The sequence below is a fragment of the Pseudopipra pipra genome, chromosome 12 (genome assembly GCF_036250125.1).
Source record: "Pseudopipra pipra isolate bDixPip1 chromosome 12, bDixPip1.hap1, whole genome shotgun sequence".
In the NCBI taxonomy this organism is placed as follows: Eukaryota; Metazoa; Chordata; class Aves; order Passeriformes; family Pipridae; genus Pseudopipra; species Pseudopipra pipra.
In genome coordinates, this window is record NC_087560.1 from 21,446,953 (window position 1) to 21,468,874 (window position 21,922).

At 42.7% G+C, this 21,922-nt stretch overlaps 1 protein-coding gene across 5 annotated transcripts in view; it reads left to right on the forward strand.

Moving 5' to 3' along the window:
* Positions 1-21,922, forward strand: part of TP53BP1 (tumor protein p53 binding protein 1) — a 31,842-nt gene that overhangs the window by 2,825 nt on the left and 7,095 nt on the right. For 3 of the 5 annotated variants that reach the window (XM_064669454.1, XM_064669450.1, XM_064669453.1), the window contains 18 exons: positions 302-447; positions 1,285-1,405; positions 1,732-1,823; positions 2,855-3,063; positions 4,110-5,364; positions 8,839-8,958; positions 9,589-9,825; positions 10,842-10,899; positions 12,110-12,202; positions 13,336-13,837; positions 14,820-14,972; positions 17,826-18,118; positions 18,436-18,612; positions 18,803-19,224; positions 19,355-19,546; positions 20,031-20,234; positions 20,787-20,999; positions 21,604-21,698. In XM_064669454.1, coding sequence (XP_064525524.1) covers positions 302-447; positions 1,285-1,405; positions 1,732-1,823; positions 2,855-3,063; positions 4,110-5,364; positions 8,839-8,958; positions 9,589-9,825; positions 10,842-10,899; positions 12,110-12,202; positions 13,336-13,837; positions 14,820-14,972; positions 17,826-18,118; positions 18,436-18,612; positions 18,803-19,224; positions 19,355-19,546; positions 20,031-20,234; positions 20,787-20,999; positions 21,604-21,698 — 4,582 coding nt within the window. The remainder of the gene's footprint in view (positions 1-301; positions 448-1,284; positions 1,406-1,731; positions 1,824-2,854; positions 3,064-4,109; positions 5,365-8,838; positions 8,959-9,588; positions 9,826-10,841; positions 10,900-12,109; positions 12,203-13,335; positions 13,838-14,819; positions 14,973-17,825; positions 18,119-18,435; positions 18,613-18,802; positions 19,225-19,354; positions 19,547-20,030; positions 20,235-20,786; positions 21,000-21,603; positions 21,699-21,922) is intronic. The other 2 variants (XM_064669451.1, XM_064669455.1) reach the window with 2 other exon arrangements.

Below are 21,922 nucleotides of genomic sequence, written 5' to 3' on the forward strand. Positions count from 1 at the left end.
GAGGTGAAAAAAAATTCCTAGAATCCACATTGAATAGAAGTCAGTAGAACAATCTTCTTTCCATTTAAACATCAGTGAGGTTGGTAGAAAACTTAAAAAATAATTGTAAAAGTAAAACTCATCAAAGATGAAAATGTTATTTTGTCAGGAGAGGTCAGTCATCCTTCTTCTCTTCTTTATTTTCCTGTGTTATGCGCAAGTGAATACCTTTCACCTGTTCTGATAGGTTTTCTTTGCAATGTTGTAGTCCTACTTAATACTTTGATTTTCTTAGGTCAGTGACTGTGTCTTGCCTTTCTAGAACTCTTCAGGAAGCAGAAGAGGATATCAGGAAGAAAACACCTCTCAGTGACCCCAATAGAACTGAGAAATCCCTTAATTCTGGTCATGAGGAGTCAGATATTTTGTCAACTCAGGAAGAGATGTTTCCTGAGAATAATGCAGCAGGTAACAATAGACAAGCAGAGCCAAAATATCCATCCCAGGGATAGTTGTAAGCATCATACCTACTTGATCTTTATAGGCGTGCAGTGTTTTAGGGTGTAGAGTGCTGTATTTTTCACGTAATTTCTGTTAAAATTGAGAACACTTTGGAAATGAAAGGCCCCAATCTCTTTCACTATATCATGGAGCAATGTCTAAATGTCACTTCCTGTTAGAACAGTTACACTGGCTTGTTAAGTACATTTAATTTCCTTTCTTTCTGTGCCCCTTGAAGAACAAAACCCAAGCCTGCCTTTTACCCTCTTTTGAAACTGGCAGTAATAATGCTCACCCTTGGTAGTGACACACCATGTAAAGTGTGGGTAAGTAGTCTAGGCAAATTTGTGTCCAGTGGTGTCTATATCAGTGTGACCTTGTGCATGAACCCTCTGTATCCAGAAGGTTCAATAACAGCCTTCTCCTCACACTGAGTCAATGTGGTCAATGCAAGATGTCTTTTCTTACTAGAACCTTGCATGTATTTGCATTCTAGTGCTGGATCAAATGTGCTGATATTGGGGCCATTGGGGATTTTTTTTAAAATTTCCAGGGGAGGAAGACTTGTACAGTCTAAAATCTATTCAAATTTTATCTTTTTTCATCTGAACTATATTGTCCTTACATTTCACATACTGAACTTCCATGTGCAGTCCTTCACGAACTCTGTGAAGATCAGCTTGTCCTTGCCTATCTGAAAAATAACTGTGCAATAGTGTGAATTTAATTCCTCAGAATTTTCTGATCGCCTTGGTTATTGGCCATATTTCTAACTTTATTTCCTTTTGTTTGAAATCACTGCAGGGAGTGGCTGTCCAATAACCGGGGTGGAAGAGGGAAGTTCTCTGGTGTGTACCCCTGCCCGCAGTCTGCAAGTCCTGCAGCTCTCTGGACAGGCAGTCCTTGTACAGGAGGGTCATTCCATGTAAGCAAAAAATCCCCAAAGTATTGCAATAACTTTATTGCAGTAGTGCATTTCCATCGCTCTCTTCTTTATTCAAGGATTTGTGCTTGAATCAGTATGTTAATTTTGCACCATGAAGGGAGCATGGCTTTATTTTGCGATGAAGTGAACTAATGGTGCCCATGTGGTCCATTGACCATTGCTGGTCTTATGCTAGTGAACACCTGACACTGCTTTCATGAGAAGAGTCCTACTGTGACAAACTGGAGCTTGATAAGGGGAGAACTTAATGCATTGTTTAGTGAGGTATGGTCTTCATTTCCATATTCCCTTTTCTTGGTCTGCAGTTTCTCTTCAGGCCTAGTTATGCCGCCTCCTGTTGCTTTTGGACCCAGTGCTCTTGTCCCCAGCAGTCCTACTGAACAAGAGCAAGGAAAAGGTAAAATGTTGTGCATACTGTCTGTGGTTTGTGTTTCAGTGCTCTATGGTTTAGTCTGAGCTTGTAGCCTTTTCAAAACTTGCTAAAATTATATTTAAGGAGTAAAGCAGGATTGAGAACACTGAGGGGGTAGATGAAGGGAGATCTGTATCTGTGACTGTTGTCTATAATTCTTTATATTCTCTCTCTGTCGATACATCCTGCATTGCTATCATAATAAAATTAGTACTTTTGGCTAGCTCCCCTTCACTTGAAAGATGGGAAATACTTTGTAAGGGATGCACATTGCTGCTTGCAATTGTCCTCCTTTCTTAGGGACTAGCAATTCTTGCTATAGGCAGATACTCGTATTAAGTCTATGCTGTTAGGGCAATAGGAAGGACAGATAAGGACTGCATCATAACAGTTATTTTACCTTAACATAGATGACTTGCACAATATTTTAAAAAGCTTTCATATGCTGTATGTGTGCATTCTAGAACCTCATGTCAAAAGATTGTTCCATATGTTCCATATGATACATTGGTTCTTAAAAATTTTTTCTAAGCACCCATTCACCATCAGGGATAAGATATCTGCATATCCCTGATATGCAGACTTTTAGTATGATACAAAATCAACTATTCCTTTCTGTGAGATTCCTGTCACAGAATGTGACATATTGTTAACATGGATATTTTGTTAGCTGGGGTCTGAATTTAGTTGGATTTTAATAAAGATAGCAAAAGGAAAAAAATCCTCAAGAAAATGCTTTTTATAAATTTCAGATACCTTTTTAAGTTGTATAAGTTCTAGACATGTAGCAAAATAGTCATATAAATTTGTAACAAAACACTTGCTTCCCCCCTTTGAATGTAAGGATATGGATGTTTTTGTTGATTTTTTTTTTCCCTCCAGAAGGAGTTTCCCTGGAGAGAAGATTCTACAAAGTTAAATATGCCACTGAAGATGAATCTTTTAATGGCATGTTGGAAACTTTAGGAACAATGCAAGAATTTGGTTGTAATATCTCTTCTGCTCTTTCAAACTAGATGAACAGATGGATATATCTGTCCCTGCAGAAGGAAGAGAACTGATGCAAAGGCAGAGAGGAGATAGGCTGGTGGAGATGGCCATCCCATGTATCCCTCCAAGACCACTTGTCCAGCCACAGGCTTCAACTCCAGTGTCCCAGAGCGCACCAGCCTTCTTTCCTGAGTCTGGATCTGTGCCTATACCATCACAACCAGAGTTTTCTCATGTAAGGCTTCACGTAAATATCTTTTCTGAGGTTTTGATATGGCTGATGCAGAAAGTGTGTTTGAGTCAACTTTTGCTTCTGTGTTGAGCTTCCCTACTAAGCTGGTTCTCATGAACTTCCCTGTTCCCACCAGTCATGGTTATATATTGATTGTAGCAGTTTTACCTGCAGAGAAAATGCAGAACAGCTTAAGAGGGCATAGTGACTTACTGAACATAAAAGTTGTTATCTTAGACTATGCTAGAAACCTTTTTTGTTGCCTTTTTTTCCTTCTAAAGGAGGAAGGCTGCTCCTTTCTTATGCTGAACTTGGCATCCTGCATCTCAAACTGCATCATAAATTAGACTTTTATCAGGCTAGACCTTAGCATTGTTTGTTGTGGAGAAAGGGAATCTCTTTTATAATAAAGCATTTCTATTCTCCTACAAGGCTAGAATTCATTTAGTGCATTTTTCAAGTTGCTTATTCTTATTATCTGTTGTTTCCTTTGTGCTTTTTGATTCTGGAAATTATAACTGTTCAAAGGGATTTAGCAAGCAGTTGCTGGGTTTATAGCTTAATATTACAAGTTTCATCAACTTAAGACAGAAAATAAAGGTTGTGCTAGAAACTTCACTAGTTGAAGCAGAGTTTTTCCTTAGCTGAAAACAGTGTTCATGTTGATAGGCAGAGAATATTTCCAGAACCCTTAGCTGTTTGACTAGAAATAGCTACTAATCTGCCATACTTGCCCTGTCTTTTGTGATTTGGTAGTGAGAAGTATACCAAAGATTATGTCTGACTTTGCCACAGACATACTAAATAGTAATGTGTGGTGATAATTTTTCTCAGCAAAAACAGGACAATCGTGACTTGTAAATTGGTGAAAAAAAAGTTTTGTATTTTCGTTTGGTTGGTTGGCTTTGGTTTTGTTGGTTGATGTTTTATCTGTAGTTTTGTGCTGAGCTTGCTCTGCCCCATAGTCCAATGTAATGTCTTAGGAATAATAAATCAACAGTCCTACTTGCGGTGCCCTAATACTCCATATCCCACTTCTTTCATTTTAGGATATCTTTGTTCCAACTCAGAGCCCAGAGAAGAAGCATGAAGGAGAAGAAAAAACTGCTGCTTTAACCCCTTTATGCTTACCAGGAGATCTCTCTGGATCCACAGGTGCTTTGTCAAAGATATCTACAGGTGACTCTGCATCAAAACCTTCTGAGTCCTGTAAGCTGATGCTTTCTGCAAGTGTATGTAGCCAGCCCACGAATACAGACATCAGTTCAGGTTCTCTGAACACAGGCCAAGACAGTGAAACCACACAGGTAGAGAGGATTTCGGAATTCAAGGCCTCAGACTTAAGACTCTGTTCTGTGGAGAATAACAAAATAAAACTGAAAGTGAATGCAGGTGATCAAGCACTCTCTGAAAACTGTGAAAAAGCCAAAACGGAGGACGTAGGGGCTGCAGGAGTGCCTGTAGGGCAGTTTGTTAGTGGAGGTGTTGCAGGAGATGGGTCATTAGCCCCTGCAGCTCATCGGGAGATCGAGTGTGTTTCTGGAAATCAGGCTGCTGCAGATCAGTCTGGTCTGCCTGAGATTTTGTCAGATGCTCAGGGTAGAGAAGTACAGTCTGAGGTTTTTCCATTGGAAGAGACTTATGAACCTGAGGCAGTTCCTGAGACGCAATGTGAAGAACAAGAAGAAAAAATGCAAGTAAAGGAGAAACAAGTAAATGAAGATGGGTCTCTTGTTAATATGACACTTTCTCAGAGGTTTATTCTTGAAAGGCAAGGACAATGTCATGAAGATATGGAAGTGGAATTTGCTGATGATTCTTGTAAAAAGAGAAAAAAATTGTTTGATCAGGCCCAGGGCTTGGAAGAGATTGGACCAGAAAGTCAGGGAAAAAAATCTTCGAAAGGTTGTACTTTTGACACTGGCGAGGCAAAGAACCTGGATAAACTGTCCTCTAAGGCTGTTGCAGAAAACATACCAAAGCTCAATAAAGTTTTAGCTGAGCCTTCTGTAGGAGAGTTACTGGAGCAACACAACAATTTGTGTCCTAAGATAAAGAGTGATGTTCAGTCGGAAGTGGCGTTGTGTGCCAAAAAACATCCAGGCTGTTCAGAATTGGGACAGATAATGATAATAAGCAAACAGCCACCACTTCAAGAGAGAGGGATTGAAACACAGGTGGTTCAGCACGAGAATCAGGTGCCAAAGAGTAAGGAGGATACTGTTATGATGAGGAATCTGGAGCAAGAAGAGCAGATGCAGCCAGAGAAGAAGAAAACTGCTAAATCTCCCAGTCCTTCCAGTGGTAAGTGAATTTAGGTTAGTAGTTCACAGGTGTGTATTTTGAATAATGTGAGGGACAGCTGTATACAATTCTCAGTGTTTTCAGGGAGCACTGATACTGGATGCAAGTTGAACAGTCTCTCTTAAGAGCAGCACTACAAGTTACTGTGTTATATGCAGAATGTGCCCTTATTGTTTTCACCTGTGCCACACTAGTGCAGGGCAAGAGTGATAAGGTAATTCTTGTTCCTAAGGCTTGTAACTGTTTTACGGTAGAAACACAGAGGAGCTTTAAGAACTCAGAATGTTGCGATCTTGGAAATGTTCAGGGATTTTTGTAACTTCTCCCCCACTCAAGAAGCAGCAACGGCAGTGTCATTGAAAGGAATAACGGTGTGTGGTAATCAGTACTTTCCCTCTTGTGGGTCTCCTTACCTTTTTTTTTCATTCTCAGAGGAGAATTTTCTTTATGGGGGTATACAGAGCAACTCTGGGCTAGAAACTAATAGAGCAAATTTATCTTCACTTGCATGCAAGATGTGGCTCAGCAGGAGTTATGATGCACTGAAATCCATTTAACTGATGTATGTAGTTATATGAGACATGTGGGATGCTATGCCTGTGTTTTGTGAAGCTTTTGTCTCTTAACTGGCTTCATTTTAAAACACAGTTCTGTAGTCCTTAAGTGAGAATGAACAAAGAACAAGGGAACTTGATTTTAGTGTCAGAAAATGTATTTCCTCTGTAGGAAGTCTGCTAGGGAAGGGGAAAGATTGTAGGACCTCAAATGTTACTTAGTGTTAAGTTAAATGATGAAGTTTTAGCTACAATATTCTTAATTTATTATATTAATTTTATTATTATTTTTAATTTCCTTTAACTGAAAGAAGAAAAAAGCTTTATTATAGAAAATCTATATATGCAATTTAAACACATCACAATTGGCTGCATTTACTTTTCAAAGAAAACTGTAAGCCACTGTTTGGAGAAAATGAACTCAAATTAATGCTGGTGGTTGTGTTTTGTGCTTTTGTATTACACTAAAGGATGATCAGTGTTAAGAGCGAGTTCAGTTTTTGAAATGTTCTGCCTGCTGCCTTCAGACTGATGCAGCATGATGGAAAAGTATGTAGAGTGATATTTGTTCTCTTATCATCGCTCAGTCCTTAAGGCATGAAGACCTGCTGAGCATCCCTCTACTCTTAAAGCAGCTTCATTCTCATAATAATTAATTTCATAGTAAGTATTTTAGGAGTCTAATCCCTTATTGACAGATTATGAAGCATAAATCAGTAAGCACAAACTTTGGGTGAAGGCTTCTTGGGGATAGGCTTTGTCCCTTCATCCAGGTCACTGATGAATGAGTCAAACGGGACTGGACCCTGCACCGACCCCTGGGGACACCCTGGCTGCAGGCCTCCAACTAATCCGTGCTGCTGATCACAGCCCTCTGAGCTCTGCCAGTCAGCCAGTTCTCAATCCGCCTTGCTGTCCATTCATCCAACCCACACTTCCTGAGCTTACCTATGAGGATGTTCCAGGAGACAGTGTCAAAAACCTTGCTGAAGTCAATATAGATACCATGCACTGCTCTCTCCTCATCTGCCCAGCCAGTCATTCCATCACCAAAGGCTACTGTTGCCTAGCACTGCCAGATTGGTCAAGCCCCTTGGTCAAGCCGTGCTGAGTACTCCTGATAACCTTCTCCTCCACGTGCCTGGAGGTGACACCCAGGATGAGTTCTTCCATCATCTTGGTGGTGGGAAGGTGGAGGATGGAGGTGAAATGGACTGGCCTGTAGTTCTCTGGGTCCTCCTTGCCCTTTTTGAAGACTGGAGTGACATTGGCTTTCTTTCAGTCCTCAGGCACCTCATCTGTTCTCCATGACCTTTCAAAGGTGGTGGAGAGTGGCTTAGCAGTAACATCTGCCAGCTCCCTCAGCACTCGTAGGTGCATCTTATCAGGGCTCATGGATTTGTGGGTATCAAATTTGTTCAAATGATCTCTAACTTTGTCCTCCTTGATCAAGGGAAAGTCTTCCTTTCTCTAGACTTTCTTGCCTCCAGGGTTTGGGTTTCCTGGGGGCTGGCCTTAGTAGTAAAGATGAAGTAAAGCAAGTATTCAGTAACTCCATCACCACAGCACCCACCACATTCAGCAGCAGGCCCACCTTTTCCTTAGGCTTCCTTTAGCTACTGATGTTCTTGAAGAAACCCTTCTTCTTGTCTTTGACATCCCTTGCCAGATTTAATTCCAAATCAACAGGTTGATGGTCTTAAGAACATAAGAAAAGTTTATTTCTGTTAATAAACTGTTTTCATTGACATGACAGTTGAGCCAGTTATGCGAAAGCATTTAAGCTTTGAGGCATTCATGTTTTCTTCAGGTCTTGTGAAAGCTTGTTTGTGTTCTCTCCAGAGGAATCCATTGATTTAGTAATTAGGTTCTCTCTTATTAAAATGCAGGTGATCACTTCATAAATTCTTTTGATCATTTGTCACTAGCCTGCCAAATGTGGATTTATAGGCTAGAAGGGACTGTGGTAGCTAGATCAATTAATATTCAGTGGGGTTTGTAAATACTTCAGTTTTTAAGTAAAACACTTTTTAAATGGAGGTCTACTCTAGGCCATGATGTGACATGCATTCATAAGCTGTTTGTGAGGAATGGTGGTTGGCTTTCCAATGTGTGAGTACCATTGCACTACGAGGTACCTACCCACTGCAAAAATACTCTGAAGTTCTTGGGTTATCTTCAGGATGTTGCAGTTGCTGCACCATATCTTTAAAGCTTGTGGTATACAGGCTGGTGATGGTTTTCAGAGTTTTCAAAGAGATGATAGATAACTTTTTGCTGATATGGCATTTTTTTGTGAGAGGATTATGAAAATTACTTCTGTATGATGTTGAAAGTTTACAAATAAATGACATGGGATGAGGTAAAAGGAAGAAGCATTTTACTAGGTTTTTGATTTATTTAAATATTTTGATTTATTTAAATCCTGCAAGATCCACACATCCACCGAGGTGTGGTTTCTCTGATGGGATAGGCCATCTGAGCCATCATTCTGTGTAAATTTTAGGTTATCAATTCAGGCATCACATAGCTCTGCCAATTCGTTTCTGTCCTAACCTTCATTTCTGTTTTGGCCTCATCTCCCTTTTCTGTGGAAAATCTTGAGCATTTCTTAAGCAAACCTGCATTCTGTAAAAGTCCTGTTCATGTCAGGATATTTAGTCTCCCTTTTATCTAGCACCTGGGAACATCTGCATCAAGTCGAGCACAGCCCAGATTTTCACTGAGAGATTTTCCACACAAAATGTGAGGAAGATCAGTTAGAGCAGCTGTCCTGAAACCAGTAACTGTTCAGGGGAGTTTTGTACAGCACCAGTGTTACACTTTTCCCTGTTTTCACAGCACAGTGAGCCTGTGCTGTTGGTATTTGAACTAAAGTACTCCCCTGAAATTACTAATCCTTGTGCTCTGTATCTTTTAGGAACCACATTTCATCTTAATTTGCCGAAGGAGGGTGACATCATTCAGCCCTTGACCAGCATAACACCACCTCTTACTGGCCACCTTAAAATGGGACCCAGAAGACACAGCACACCAATTGGTGAGTTCGACCTGAATGGCTCTGTTCTGCAGGGAAAGCCTGGAAGCTTTTGATTCTTTCTGCATAATCTGATAGGATAACTCAAACCTACCTTGGCAAAAACCATTGCTGCATTGCTGTTCTGTGGGGAGGGCTCATCCCTTCCCCACAGTTTCCTTGCCATGTTTTCTCCTGGATCTCTAGTGAAGGTGTTTGCTCCCTGAGTACAGGGCAGTATGGAGCACATCTTCCTTGCACTCACTGCATTCTGCATACGACTCCATTAAAAAATGTGAAAGAACCTTCTGAGTGGTGAAAGAACTTAGACTAAAAGAAGATTGCGCCCAGTATTCATGATCTTTTATCAGGACTTTCTCTGCTAAGCTCACAAAAAACATCCTGCTAGTGCTGGATGAAAGGAAATGTATTCTGCTTGGGTAATGATAAAGTATTCTGTCACAAGCTAAAGATACCTGTGCTACAGACTTTTCATGCTTCATATCTAGAAAGGAATTTCCACTATTGTACCATTTCATTACTAATAACACATGCAGTGAAGCGTCTTCAAATAAGAACTAGGACCTGAACCCCAGCAGTGTGAATGACAGTAGCTACTTCTTGTTTTTCTTGTTTTTATATTCCTGTTTTCAGTGGATGGTAGTTGCCCAGACAGCACTATAGCAACCAGTGATGTTACAGCAGAGAGCACAATGGGGACCGACAATGTCACTGTGGAAAGTGCAGTGGTATCAGCAGATGTGTCAGAAGTGTGTGAGACGGGAGAGTTGGGTGCGGTTCCTGAGTCGGATGCAAAACTTTCTCTGCGAATGAACCTTGTTACCCCTGTGAACGACGGGAGCGAGGAGTCCTTGCCATTCAGTTTGGAAAGTAAGAGGACGAAACCTGAAATGTAGAGGTCCTGCTGGATCTCAGCCCTAACTCAAAACCTCTCTTTGGCATTCCCCGAGACAGTCTCTGAGTCTCTGTAATTTTTCTCATTTTTCTTTTTGGGCAGTGTCACTTAAATTTGTTTTTCTGTTTCTGCAATGCTCTAAGCAAGGATGGAGTTGAGAGGAGAGGCCTCTGTTGTGAGGAAAGGTATTTCCAGAAGACTAAAAATTGTGATGTATAGTGGCAACGTCACTGGACAGGAAGTGGAGTTTGATTGTATTGGGAAGGAAAAGATTTTATTTTTATATATATATATATAATCACAGAATGGTTTGGGTCAGAAGGGACCTTAGAGACCATCTAGTCTTAACCTCCCTGCCATGGGCAGGGACACCTTCCACTAGCCCAGGTTGCTCTAAGACCCATCCAACCTGACCTTGAACACCTCTAGGGATGGGGCAGCCACAGTTTCTCTGGGCAACCTCTGCCAGGGCCTCATCACCCTCACAAGGAAGAATTCCTTTCTAGCACCTAATCTGAATCTCTTGCCTTTTAGTTTAAAACTGTTTCCCCTTGTCCTATCACTATCTGCCTGTGTAAAAAGTCTCTCTCCCTCTATTTTATAAGCCCCCTTTTAAGTACTGAAAGGCTGCAATGAGTTTCCCCAAACCCTTCTCTTCTCCAGACTGAACAACCCCTGCTCTCTCAGCCTGTCTCTGTAGGTGACTGAGGTGCTCGAGCCCTCTGATTACCTTTGTGGCCTCCTTGGACCTGTCCATAATCTAGACGAAAAAAGAAGTTTGACAGTATTTTAGTCAGAACAGTGACATTCAGTCTAATAGTCTAAAACTTGTAGAAGCTCTGGTCTGTTCTGAGAAGTTGGATGGGGAAGCCTGGGCACCCTTTGTCCAGTGTTACTCTGCCTCTCTTCACTGAATGTGGGGAGCTGGAAAGGGGCAGAAGAGTCTTTTTGGATGACGCCAAAATTGTCTTTACCTTCCCTCTTGTTTCAGAGCCCATAGCCAGTGACAGGAAAGATGGATCCTCTGCTGCTGCTAGGACTGCTGCCAGGTAACTGGGCTTCTTGCTGTGTAGAGTTAATACAAAGGTCTGGGTAGATCCTGTTTCCACACATTACCAGCAGGAGGGAAGAAAAATCAGGAGATGCAGAAGCAAGGAACGCTCTTAGCGGTAGCCATGACATGAACTCTTTAGCTCTTGCAGCAGGTTTTAATTACATGGACGAGGTGGGAACCCCACCTACTTGTTCATTACAGGCTTTTTGCTTCCTAATAATGTCAGCATTTTGCCTCCTTGTGATTGTAGTCAGCCAGAAATTCATATCTTGTGCAGTCCGGAATGCAAGTCTGCCTTATCCACCTCCTAAATTGCAAATATATGGTTTTCTACTTTCTTGTCTTGTGCAATTTTCTGCAAAGAATCTCTGAAGAGTATTATCTCTCTAAAGAGTATTATCTTTTTGATGTGAAACTGATAAACACATAATCAGTTCATGGATATATAGAAATCACAATTTAACACGTTGACCAAAACATAAGTTTACTCCCTTGGTCTTTTGATTTGTATATATCTATCTTATCTCACATTTAATGCTTAGCATTGCTTTATTTTAGCTTTTGGGAGGTATCATTTGTAAGTACTAATAGGAATCTGACTAGGAAGACAGTTACCTGTGGTCACCTGAGTGAAGCATAGTGATTTGAAGTAGTGAGAAAACTTCTGAATAAACTCAGTACCTCTTGTCACAGGGTTGTATGCTGGATGGTAATTATGCCTCAATGCTGAGGATGAGTGGTAGTCATTGCTCACTGGTTGAGGATGGGTTGCCTTTGTAGGTATAGGTTGAACATGAACTCTCAAAGTCTGCTTTCATTCGCAGTATTTTTGTGGTGCCATGAAATTCCTAAAAAAGTAAGCCATAAATGGTCTAACTGTGTCCCCTTGTGGGACACAGAGGAAGTAGATGCTGAAACTCCACATGGTGCTGCAGTTTTCCACACTACGCTTCCTGGAATTGTTACAGCTCTTGGCTGTTAGGGTGTCTGCAGAAATGACAGAAATGCTTATGCAATTGCAGCTTGTTTCTTGACCTTTGAGGCAGACCATGTCACTTATTCTGTGTCTGTGTAGGTCAACAAGCTCAATACAACAGTTGCTGCTTTCCCAAGGGGTTAGAGAATTCTTGTTTTGCTGAGTAAGGGATTTTCTCGCTCCCTGATGCTTTTTTGTTTGTTTGTTTGTTTGAAATCTGCACTGCTAGCTCCCAGAAAGCATCATCTGTGTTTAGTCGTGTCTGTGAAGTTCGTCGGGAGGATGAGGCCAGAGGTCATGGTCTTTCCACCTCTCCATATAGGTAACTCCTCACAGTCTTTGCCTGCCAGTCCTGGGTGGATTTATATGCACATGTGCATTTTCTGCATCAAAGAAATTGCACTAAGTCATTGTCTTTGGGTGACTTAGAAGGTTGGGGACAAGGGGGTAAGTATACTAAATACTGTATGTTTGTATCTCACATGGTAAGCAGACATACCTTTTGACTGAGCAGCAATGTGATTCCAGACAACTTATATGCTTCGGTAAAACCTGGGGTTTGAGAGAATTGAGGTTATACTTAAGACTGTTTAAATACCTTTTCTTTCTCCTCTTCCAAGATTTTCTGACCAATTTTGTTTGTTACTGTTTCTGCTATTGTCTCCCTTCCAAGTCAATCAACTTTTGCTGTCTCTGCTTTGAGAAAGACTGTACAGCTGCATATGTTAGCGTGACAAGGGTGCTTCCTGGAGGATAGAAATCTGCTTCTTCAGTGTTTTCCGTTCTGTCTTTTGATGGGGCAGTAAGGTCTTGGTCTATGTAGAAAGAATAACCTATGTTTCAAGAGTATTGAACAGTTGTACTAAAGACCAAAATGAATAGGGAGTTGCGGTGCTGGGTGAGGTACAGACAGAAGAGAAGACAGACACTCCTCAAAGTACCCAAGGAAAGCCAAATATGTACTTCTAGTAGGGCTCAGTATAGAGTCCCATATAGTACCTAGTAACACTTTCAGCAGAGTAGACAAATTTTAATGAAAACTTTAGGCAGCAGTTGTGTTTATGCTGCTGGGTCTTCTTGCTAGATGTGATTACCAGTTTCCAACCAATCAAGTGCTGGAGCAGCCTGTAGTAACTTCAAGATGGCATGCTTCTGGAAGCAAGTTGTGTGGTTGGTGCCTGACGTGTGGAGTGTAGATTGCTATATTAGTATTTGAAAAAGCACCTGGTCCTGTACAGTGTCAGCCATACTTTTTGCTACCATGTGTGTCACTTGAGAAGTATTGAAAGGGCTTTTTTATAATTTGAGACTCACTGAGTTCTGTGCAATCGTAAGTTGCAATAGAATGACTGCCAGGGTGGGGTTTTTTTAATATTGCTTTCACTTGAGTGGCAGCATATTGGTTGTCTTGTTTTCTTAATCAGTAATTTTGATCTGTGTGTTACTGGTTTGTAGGGGAAATCTGTTCATGTTTCCTGGCACAGAAGAAGATGCTGAATTACATACAAATCCCCATGATTGGCAGTACCAGCAACACAAGGCAGATGACAGTGGTGGACAGATCCTAATTCCTCAGAGGACGCAGCAGGACTGCTGTCAACAATCTTCTGGTGCAGAGGATGGAGAGTCTGTGGAGACTGATGTCATGAGCACTCAGGCAGAAGAAGGGAGAAGAATGCAGAGGAAACAAAGTAAGGCTGTTAAAACTGATCAAAGTCAAGAGAGGTGGCAAAACACCAAGAATAAAGGGATCCAGACTACAGCAGACTGTCTTTTTAACCTAACAACTGTTACAACTTCAACACAAACATCAGATGAAATCTCTAAACAGGTGGAAATGGGAACCAGTATGTCTGGGCAGAGGCCTGGGCGACGAGATGTGAATGTCCAAACTGACAAGAGTGGGGAAAAGCTTGTGAACGCCTCTGGAGACAACACGGACCCTTTGCACAGTCAGGTGGGATGAAGGCTGCCTGTATTTAGTTTTACTGCTTTAGGACACTAAAGTATCTGATACTTCAGCCAGTAAATTCATTCTCTGTTGGAAAAAGCCAAAGGACCACTTTAAAATGTTAATGTTGCAAGCTTTCCTGAATCAGCTGTACACAACTGCTAAGGTAGCAGTGCTCACTGGGCAGCATAAGTTTGGGAACTTATTGTCTCCATATTTATTTTCTGGAAAAGTGTGACAGGTTTGATTGGTTGGTTTGTTGGTTTTGTTTGGGGTTCAGTTTTTTGGGTGCAGATATAGTTAACACTGTAAAAAGTTTTTCACTTTTTGTTAGCTGGAGATGGGAGTTGCATGAAATTTTGAATGGTTGGTTTGGTGCCTTCTGCTTTGCTCCAACCAACTTCTGACAGCTTGTTCTAATTCCTTGACATTCCATCTAATGTCAAGGGGACACCTCCTCCACAAAAACATTCTAACAAGATGACTAACTTTGAATTAGTGTTTCAGAAAGTATTGCGGACTCAAGAAAAAACAGTGCTTTGCTGTTACAGTTTGTATATTTTCTTGTGAACGGAAAGACTAGAAAAATGATTTTTTTCTAAACTTGATTTAAGAATAGTGCATCCTGTGGGAAATAGGAGATTAAGAGGGCTATAAAAATGCAGTGCAACATTGATGTGATATGTCTAAGAGTTCATTGAATGAAAGAGTATGAGAAGTCATGCTAAACAAGTTTGCTGTTTCCTTCTTGGACTGCTGTGATTTCCCTTCCTCTACTTGTTAGCAAGTCAGCAAAATGTGTTCAGTCCTCCTTTGTTTGGAGTCTCTTGTGTTGTTGCCTCTAATTTGTAACAAGATGCTGCAAGATTCCCTACCCCAGTAGTTAAACATGGTATGAAGAAACTGTACTGCAGAGATAGCTCTATCCAGAAATCATTTGCTTTTTGTTGAGATCTGTTTGGGTTTCACTGTGTCCTCTTTATTACAGGGAGAGGAGGAGTTTAACCTTCTTCACCCACCCAAGGGTCAGGTTCACCGTCGCCACGTGCGAACCATTCGAGAAGTGCGTACCGTGGTCACACGTGTTATAACAGATGTTTACTACATCAATGGTGCAGAGGTGGAACGAAAAATCGTTGAGGTAAGTTCCTGGTTTTGGGACTAGATGGAATGATATGTTGGCTGAAAAACAGAAGTAATTAAAATGAGAATGTATTATGGCTGCAGAAAATGAGTTGAATGAACAAGTCTGCGTGCTGTGATGACAAAGCTTTCTTCATGAGCAAACATGCAGACCATTTAGTGCATGGCAAAAGCTGTGTATTTGATGGTGGTGTATTTCATGCCTGCTACTGTGTTCTGAACTCACACTGATTTTTCTTCCCAAAGAATTGAACAAAAGATGTGCATCCAACTGTTTTAGAAGTCTTGGAGTTTTGTCAGAATAGAGATATTTCAGAATGGGCAAAAATTCTGTTAGTAAGCAAAAATCACTTCTGCCTGTAAAATTGACCTGTGTAAGATAGTTTATCCTGTTTTGCAGCTCAGTGTTATTTTCAACTGCAGTCTTTTGCGTCCTGTGAGCCAGATTCTATAAGAGGTCTGCCAAAATCAACTTAAAATTAAGAAATAAGCTAGCCTATATTTAGTACACTTGCGTTGTAGTATGTCCATTCATTAGTCAGAAAGTCTTTAGGGAATCGCAAAAGATAGCTGAAAAATGCTGATTTGATGGGTACAGTAATCACATCAGCCTGCTAGGAATAAAATGTTACTGCTATTCTGCTATACCATAAGTCTTGTGTAGTCACAATGAGTAATGACACAAAAGGATAAATTAGTTCAGTGCAAAGCTTATACTTTTACACCTCATACTATGCATGAAATTGCTTATCGTAACATTAAAATGGAGAATTAAGTTTCCTGAAATGTGCTTATGTAGGTTATGTAATCACAATGATATATCCATTTCCATTTTATCTACCACCATTTGATATCACTATTTTGTACATACGTATTTTGAATGCATAAAGCTTAAATGGCTCCAAATGACAAGCTGTTGAAAATGATCTTGGATTTCAGTAAAGCTTTTGATACTGTCTCTCACAGGATCCTTCTGGACTAAGTGTCCAACCCACAGCTGGATAAACACATCAGGCGGCGGGTGAGCAATTGGCTCACGAGTCGAGCACAAAGGGGGGTGACATGAGACTGGTGACCTGTCGCTAGTGGGGTTCCGCAGGCCTCCATCTTGGGCCCTGTGCTCTCCAACATCTTCATAAATGACTTGCACACAGGACTGGAAGGGACACTGAGCAAGTCTGCAGATGACATAAAACTGGGAGAAGCTGTTCACTCCCTCGAGGTCAGACAGGTGCTGCAGAGAGACCTCAACAGGTCAGAGGGCTGGGCAATCACCAACCATGGGAAGTTCAACAAGGGGAAGTGCTGGATTCTTCCCCTGGGATGGGGCAACCCCGGATGTATGGACAGAATGGGGAATGAGATCCTGGAAAGCAGTGCCAGGAAAGGGACCTGGGGGTCCTGGTCGGTGGTCAGTTGGCCATGAGTCAGCAGTGCCCTGGCAGCCAGGAGGACCAACCCTGCCTGGAGGGGCATCAGGCCCAGCATCGCCAGCTGGGCCAGGGAGGGGATTGTCCCGCTCTGCTCTGCCCTGGGGCGGCCTCACCTGCAACATTGCGGCAGTTTGGGGGGGACACAATGGAAGGGAGAGATTGAGCCATTAGAGAGTGTCCAAAGGAGGGAACAAAGATGGGGAAGGGCCTTGAAGGGAAGCCGTGTGAGGACACTGAGGGCACTTGGTGTGTTCAGCTGGTGAAGAGGAGACTGAGGGGAGACCTCACTGCAGTTACAACTTCCTTGTGAGAGGAGGAGGAGGGGCAGGCACTGATCTCTTCTCTCTGGTGACCAGTGACAGGTTGGATATTAGAAAGAGGTTTTCCACCCAGAGGGTGGTTGGGCACTGAACAGGCTCTCCAGGGCAGTGGTCACAGCACCGAGGCTGACAGAGCTCAAGAAGTGTTTGGATGATACTTTCGGGCACGTGGTGTGTAACTCTTGGGGATGATCTTGTGTTGTGCCAGGAGTTGGACTTGATGGTCCTTGTGGGTCCCTTCCAACTTGGCATATTCTGTGATTCTATGAGCAACCAAAGGCTTCTAGTGTCTCGTGTATTTGTTGCACTCTCACAGTCTGGAAGTGTGGGAATTATTCAATGCCAGACCAGTCTGTTCTGCAGTTAAGGAAACTTTCCTATCTTGACTATCCAGGAGCCACTCTGGCAGTCACAACTGCACTGCTGAGCTGGAACTGAGGCCCCTTTGCCGTGGCAGCTCCTGTGAGCCAACAGGGACCTTGCTTGACTCCCTGAACACCCCATACTCACACAGTCAAACAGGTTTCCTCACCAGCTCAACCCCACGTTTCCCATGGCAGCGTCTCATACATCTAGATCCTTAAAATAATTTAATCTTGGTGCAATAACTAAGTAACAAAATAACAGCTTAAGCTGGTGCTTCTGAGGAGGAATCCTGAACAAAGGAACCCCTGGGCTTTTATACCCTCACAGTCCAAGGTGGGAAAGTCTCAGAGTCATTGGCCTCTGCTGTGTCTACAAGTGTCCAGACCCCTGTGCCCTTAGTTATACAGTTCATGGCCTCTTCCCTGAGGCTCTCACCGCCTTGAGTTTAACCTGCGGCTCAAACTGCAGCTGCACCCTGAGCTATGAGCTACCAACACTGAATGTATTCCTGAACAACACTGTTGGCTGAATTCTTAATGTGACCTCTTGATAAAGAGCAGCTGCAGGCCTGTAGTGAGAGATGCACTACCATGGATCAGTCCGGAATCAAGTCTGCGTGGTTGTCCTCAGCTTCATGAACGTGGTCTCGGCTTGTCTGCGCTTTGGACCGGTGGTTGTAGCTTCCATCTAGCATGCTCGTCACTTTTGATGAACCTTTTTGTTCCTTTCAAGGAAACTGAGGAGCCTGTAGTGGAGTGCCAGGAATGTGAGACTGATGTATCCTCCTCCTGTAGAACTGCAGTGGGCTCATCACTGACCTCAGGGGATCTTGGTGATGTCAGTTCCTTCTCATCTAAGGCCTCAAGTCTCCACCAAACATCCAGTGGAGCAAGCAGTGGTCACTCTGCCACACACGGCAGCAGCAGCTTAGGACGAGGAACTGGAACTGTCAAAGGGAAAGCGTGTGGGACAGAAACTGGAGAATTTGCTTTACCCACTGGCAGAGGCATCTTAGGAAAATTAAGGTATGTGCAGAGTCTTAGGAAAAGAAGAACAGATAGTTTGCAGAAGTGGGCTTGTGAAGCAGGGTAGACCTAAATCAAAAGCTTTATGGGAAAGATCTGGCTTGATGAGCAGAAATAAGGAGATAGTATTTACTTTCACATCTGTTCTTCCTAAAGGAGTAGTTTGCTTCCTTGTGAGGCATTGCTTTGCCTAAGCTCTTGCCAGTTTAGCAGCAATGAGGCAAACTTCTGGATATGTTGAGAGATGATTGAGAACAGGGGAGGATCCTGATGAGCTAGCTTCTCGTTTCAGAACAGTTACCTCATAAATTCTCTAGCCCTAGGAAAGGAGCTGGGCAGCCTGCATCTCCACTCAGAGTTAGCCAGATGGGAGCACCGCCTTGTGAGGAAGAGGAGGACTCTATGACTGGCAGTCGTCAGTGTGGCAGGGCACCCGTGACACCTCGTGGACGAGGAAGAAGAGGCCGCCCACCATCTCGAACAACAGGAACAAGGTACTCTGGAAAAAGGAGCCTGTAACTTATTGCCAAGAAGGAGAATGGGGAGCTCCTGTCTTAATGAGACAGAGGAAAAGGAGTTAGTTTTTAGTGATACCATGTAGCAGCTGCAAGCATGTCACCCAACTATTCTATAGGTAGTAACTTTTTTCAGATCTTTCTGGGAACGCTTTTCTCTTTTCTGCAGAGATTTAGCTGGACTGCCAGGTGTGGAGGATGTTTCAACTATGGCATCACCTGAGAAGAAATCACTTACGCATTCAGTTCGCCTGCCAGGTGGAGGGGAGAAATCTGACACTTCTGGCTTCTGTGCATTACGTCGAAGTGACTCTCCAGAAATCCCATTACAAGCGATGACTGGTCCTTTGGACTGTGCAGACTCATCCTCTGAGAGCAGCTTTGTGGGCCTCAGGGTTGTAGCGAAGTGGTCCTCAAATGGGTACTTTTATTCTGGGAGGATTACCCAAGATGTTGGGGCTGGAAAGTACAAGCTACTCTTTGATGATGGACATGAATGTGATGTGCTAGGAAAAGATATTTTACTCTGTGATCCTATTCCACGGGAGACAGAGGTGACTGCACTCTCCGAGGATGAGTACTTCAGTGCAGGTAAGAGCAGTTCTTGAGTTTTATCCTTGGTTTTCTGAGTCAGTGAATGCAATTGAAAACGAATGCTTTTCCAGGAGGATGAGAAGCCTGGGTATGGTTGGTTAACAGGTGTTATTTGTTGTCATGTCAGGTGTAGTGAAGCAACACCGGAAGGTGTCCGGAGAGCTATACTACTGCATTGAAAAGGAAGGCCAGAGGAAGTGGTACAAACGAAGGGCTGTTATCCTGTCTCTGGAACAAGGAAATAAGCTCCGTGAGCAATTTGGGCTAGGTCCTTATGAACCAGTCACCCCTCTGACCAAAGCAGCTGACATCAGTCTTGGTAAGGAGAGGTGCTGTTGAACTGCTGGCTGTGCTCTTCTGTGTTTTGTGCCTTTGAGATAATTTCAGTACCTGATCTGAATTCCCAATGTTTAAATATTTCTGGGTATTCAGTAATGCTTTTGGTACTTCATAGTGGGATCTTTGAGATCCTTTTATTGTTCAGGGTCAGAGACTTAGTGGTATTGACTGGCTTGTGGAAAGCACCCTGCTTCTAAGACAGTGATGCTTGCCATACTTATGTACACTTGGTGGATGGCTGCTCTGATACAAGCTCTCCAGCAGTACCAGGAGGAAGAGGGACCGGGCTTGAGAAGAAAGATACACAAGCGAGATACCTTTTTTCTTGCTTTCTTCTGTCTGAGGGTGGTGGCACGTACCTTCTAGGTACTATTGCGTTCAGCCACCTCTGTATAGATAGGTAGGGTGAAAGCTCATGGAGTTTGGTGACAGCCTGTGACTAATCTCTGCATACTCTATTGCAGATAATCTGGTGGAGGGGAAGAGGAAGAGACGTAGTAACTTTGGTTCTCCCAGCACTTCCAGCAGCAGCACAACTCCCACTCGTAAAGGGCAGGAGAGTCCACGCATCCCACCGGGCACACTGTCTGGGAAAAGGAAACTAGTTGCATCTGAAGATGAGCGATCCCCAGCTAAACGTGGCCGCAAGTCAGCAACAATAAAGCCTGGTGAGAACCTTATTTTCTGCTCTTAAACCCGCATTAATTTATTTTTTGTCACCCTGATATTTCTGTAATTGATCTTTCCACTTCTCATAAGCAAAAAGTAGGTGAGAATGCTTGTTTGCCTTCCATTCTCCCTGGATGCATTCAGCCAGAGGTGTATTTAGCATAGTCTGAGTACTTACCTGCCATCTTTTCAGTTCTGCCTTTTAGAAATGTTCTGACTTTATTGTTGTGATTTGTCTCCCTCCTTTCTTATCTCTTTAATCAGTCCCAAAATGCCTAGCTGTTAAAGGAATCAGTGTTCACAGCAGTCAGTGTTGTTTCAGGATGTTGATAAGACTGGCAAACATTGTGCCATTAGTCATTCAGGTTTTGATTTGAGGATTCTTTGCAACCAGAAGGGTAAGATATCCCTACCTATTCTAGTGTAATCCTAGCCCAGTCCTGCCTATCTCCTCCAGTAAAATATCTGAGTTGAACATATCTACCAGGTGAGATATCTTACCCAGGGTCTTTGTGCAGAATCTGACTTTGAAGACTTCTGTCTCTCTGCAGGGGCTATGAGAGCTGGAGAGTTTGTAAGCACCTGTGAAGGTGTAGATGCTGTAGGTCCCCCAGTACTGGAGGACCATCACGGACCCTTGCCCCTCGATAAGACCCTCTTTTTAGGCTATGCCTTTCTTCTCACCATGGCAACACCAAGTGACAAATTGGTCGGTCACCAGAAGCTATCAGATGGTCCCACAGGGAGCAGCGAGGAGGAAGAAGGTGAGGCAAATCTTACCTGTTGCATTTTCAAGTGAAATGCTGTGGCTTTAGGAAAAATGCCTGATACTGTCTGATCAGACATTTGTGTAAGTGCTTGTTTACCCTTTTGCTCTTTAATCCTTTGTAGAAAGGACCCAAGACTTGGTCTCTGTTTTAGGTCTTTGGCCTAAGATGTGGCAAACCTCAGTGGTGATCATGGGGCTGTTCAGCAAGCTAAGAAAGGTGTGAAAATTAGTGAGATCAGGGGTGTCAGAATAGTATAGTGTAAGAAGGAAGGTTTTGAGAGCTAAGGGATAGTGCTGAGAAACACAGAACTTGAAAGCATGTATGGGTTGCTCCAGTTTGCCTTTGCTAGTGTTATGTTCCATGCAGTGAACTGCAACATGAAAAAAGTCACAAGGTGCTCACACCTGGCCAGTGCTGTACCACCCTTTCTTTTGCCTCCTTTTTTTTTTTTTTTTTTTTGACTCTTCCGAGGGTTTTCTCTAGATATTGTTGGGAGAAAGGCTGGGGTCCCTTACTGGAATCAATGAGGACTCTGTAGACTGAGGTGTGGGAATATAAGCAGATAGATTATAGTCAAAAACTGAACTTTCTGCTGTAGAATTTTTAGACATGACTCCATACGACAAACATTACATAGCACAACAGCTGCAAGCGGGAGCTGGCTATATCCTGGAAGACTTCAATGAAACCCAGGTAATGGTTCACTTACTAATCTAGAATAACAGTCACAGAATAGTTGAGATTGGAAGGAATTTCTATAGTTTATCTTGTCCAACCTCTCTGCTGAAAGCAGGATCAAATAGAGCAGATCACTTAGGTCCTTGTCCAGTTGTGTTTTGAGTATCCTCAAGGATGGAAACACCACAGCCTCTCTGGCACCTTAATCCTGTGTTTGATCACCCCCAATTTAAAAAAAA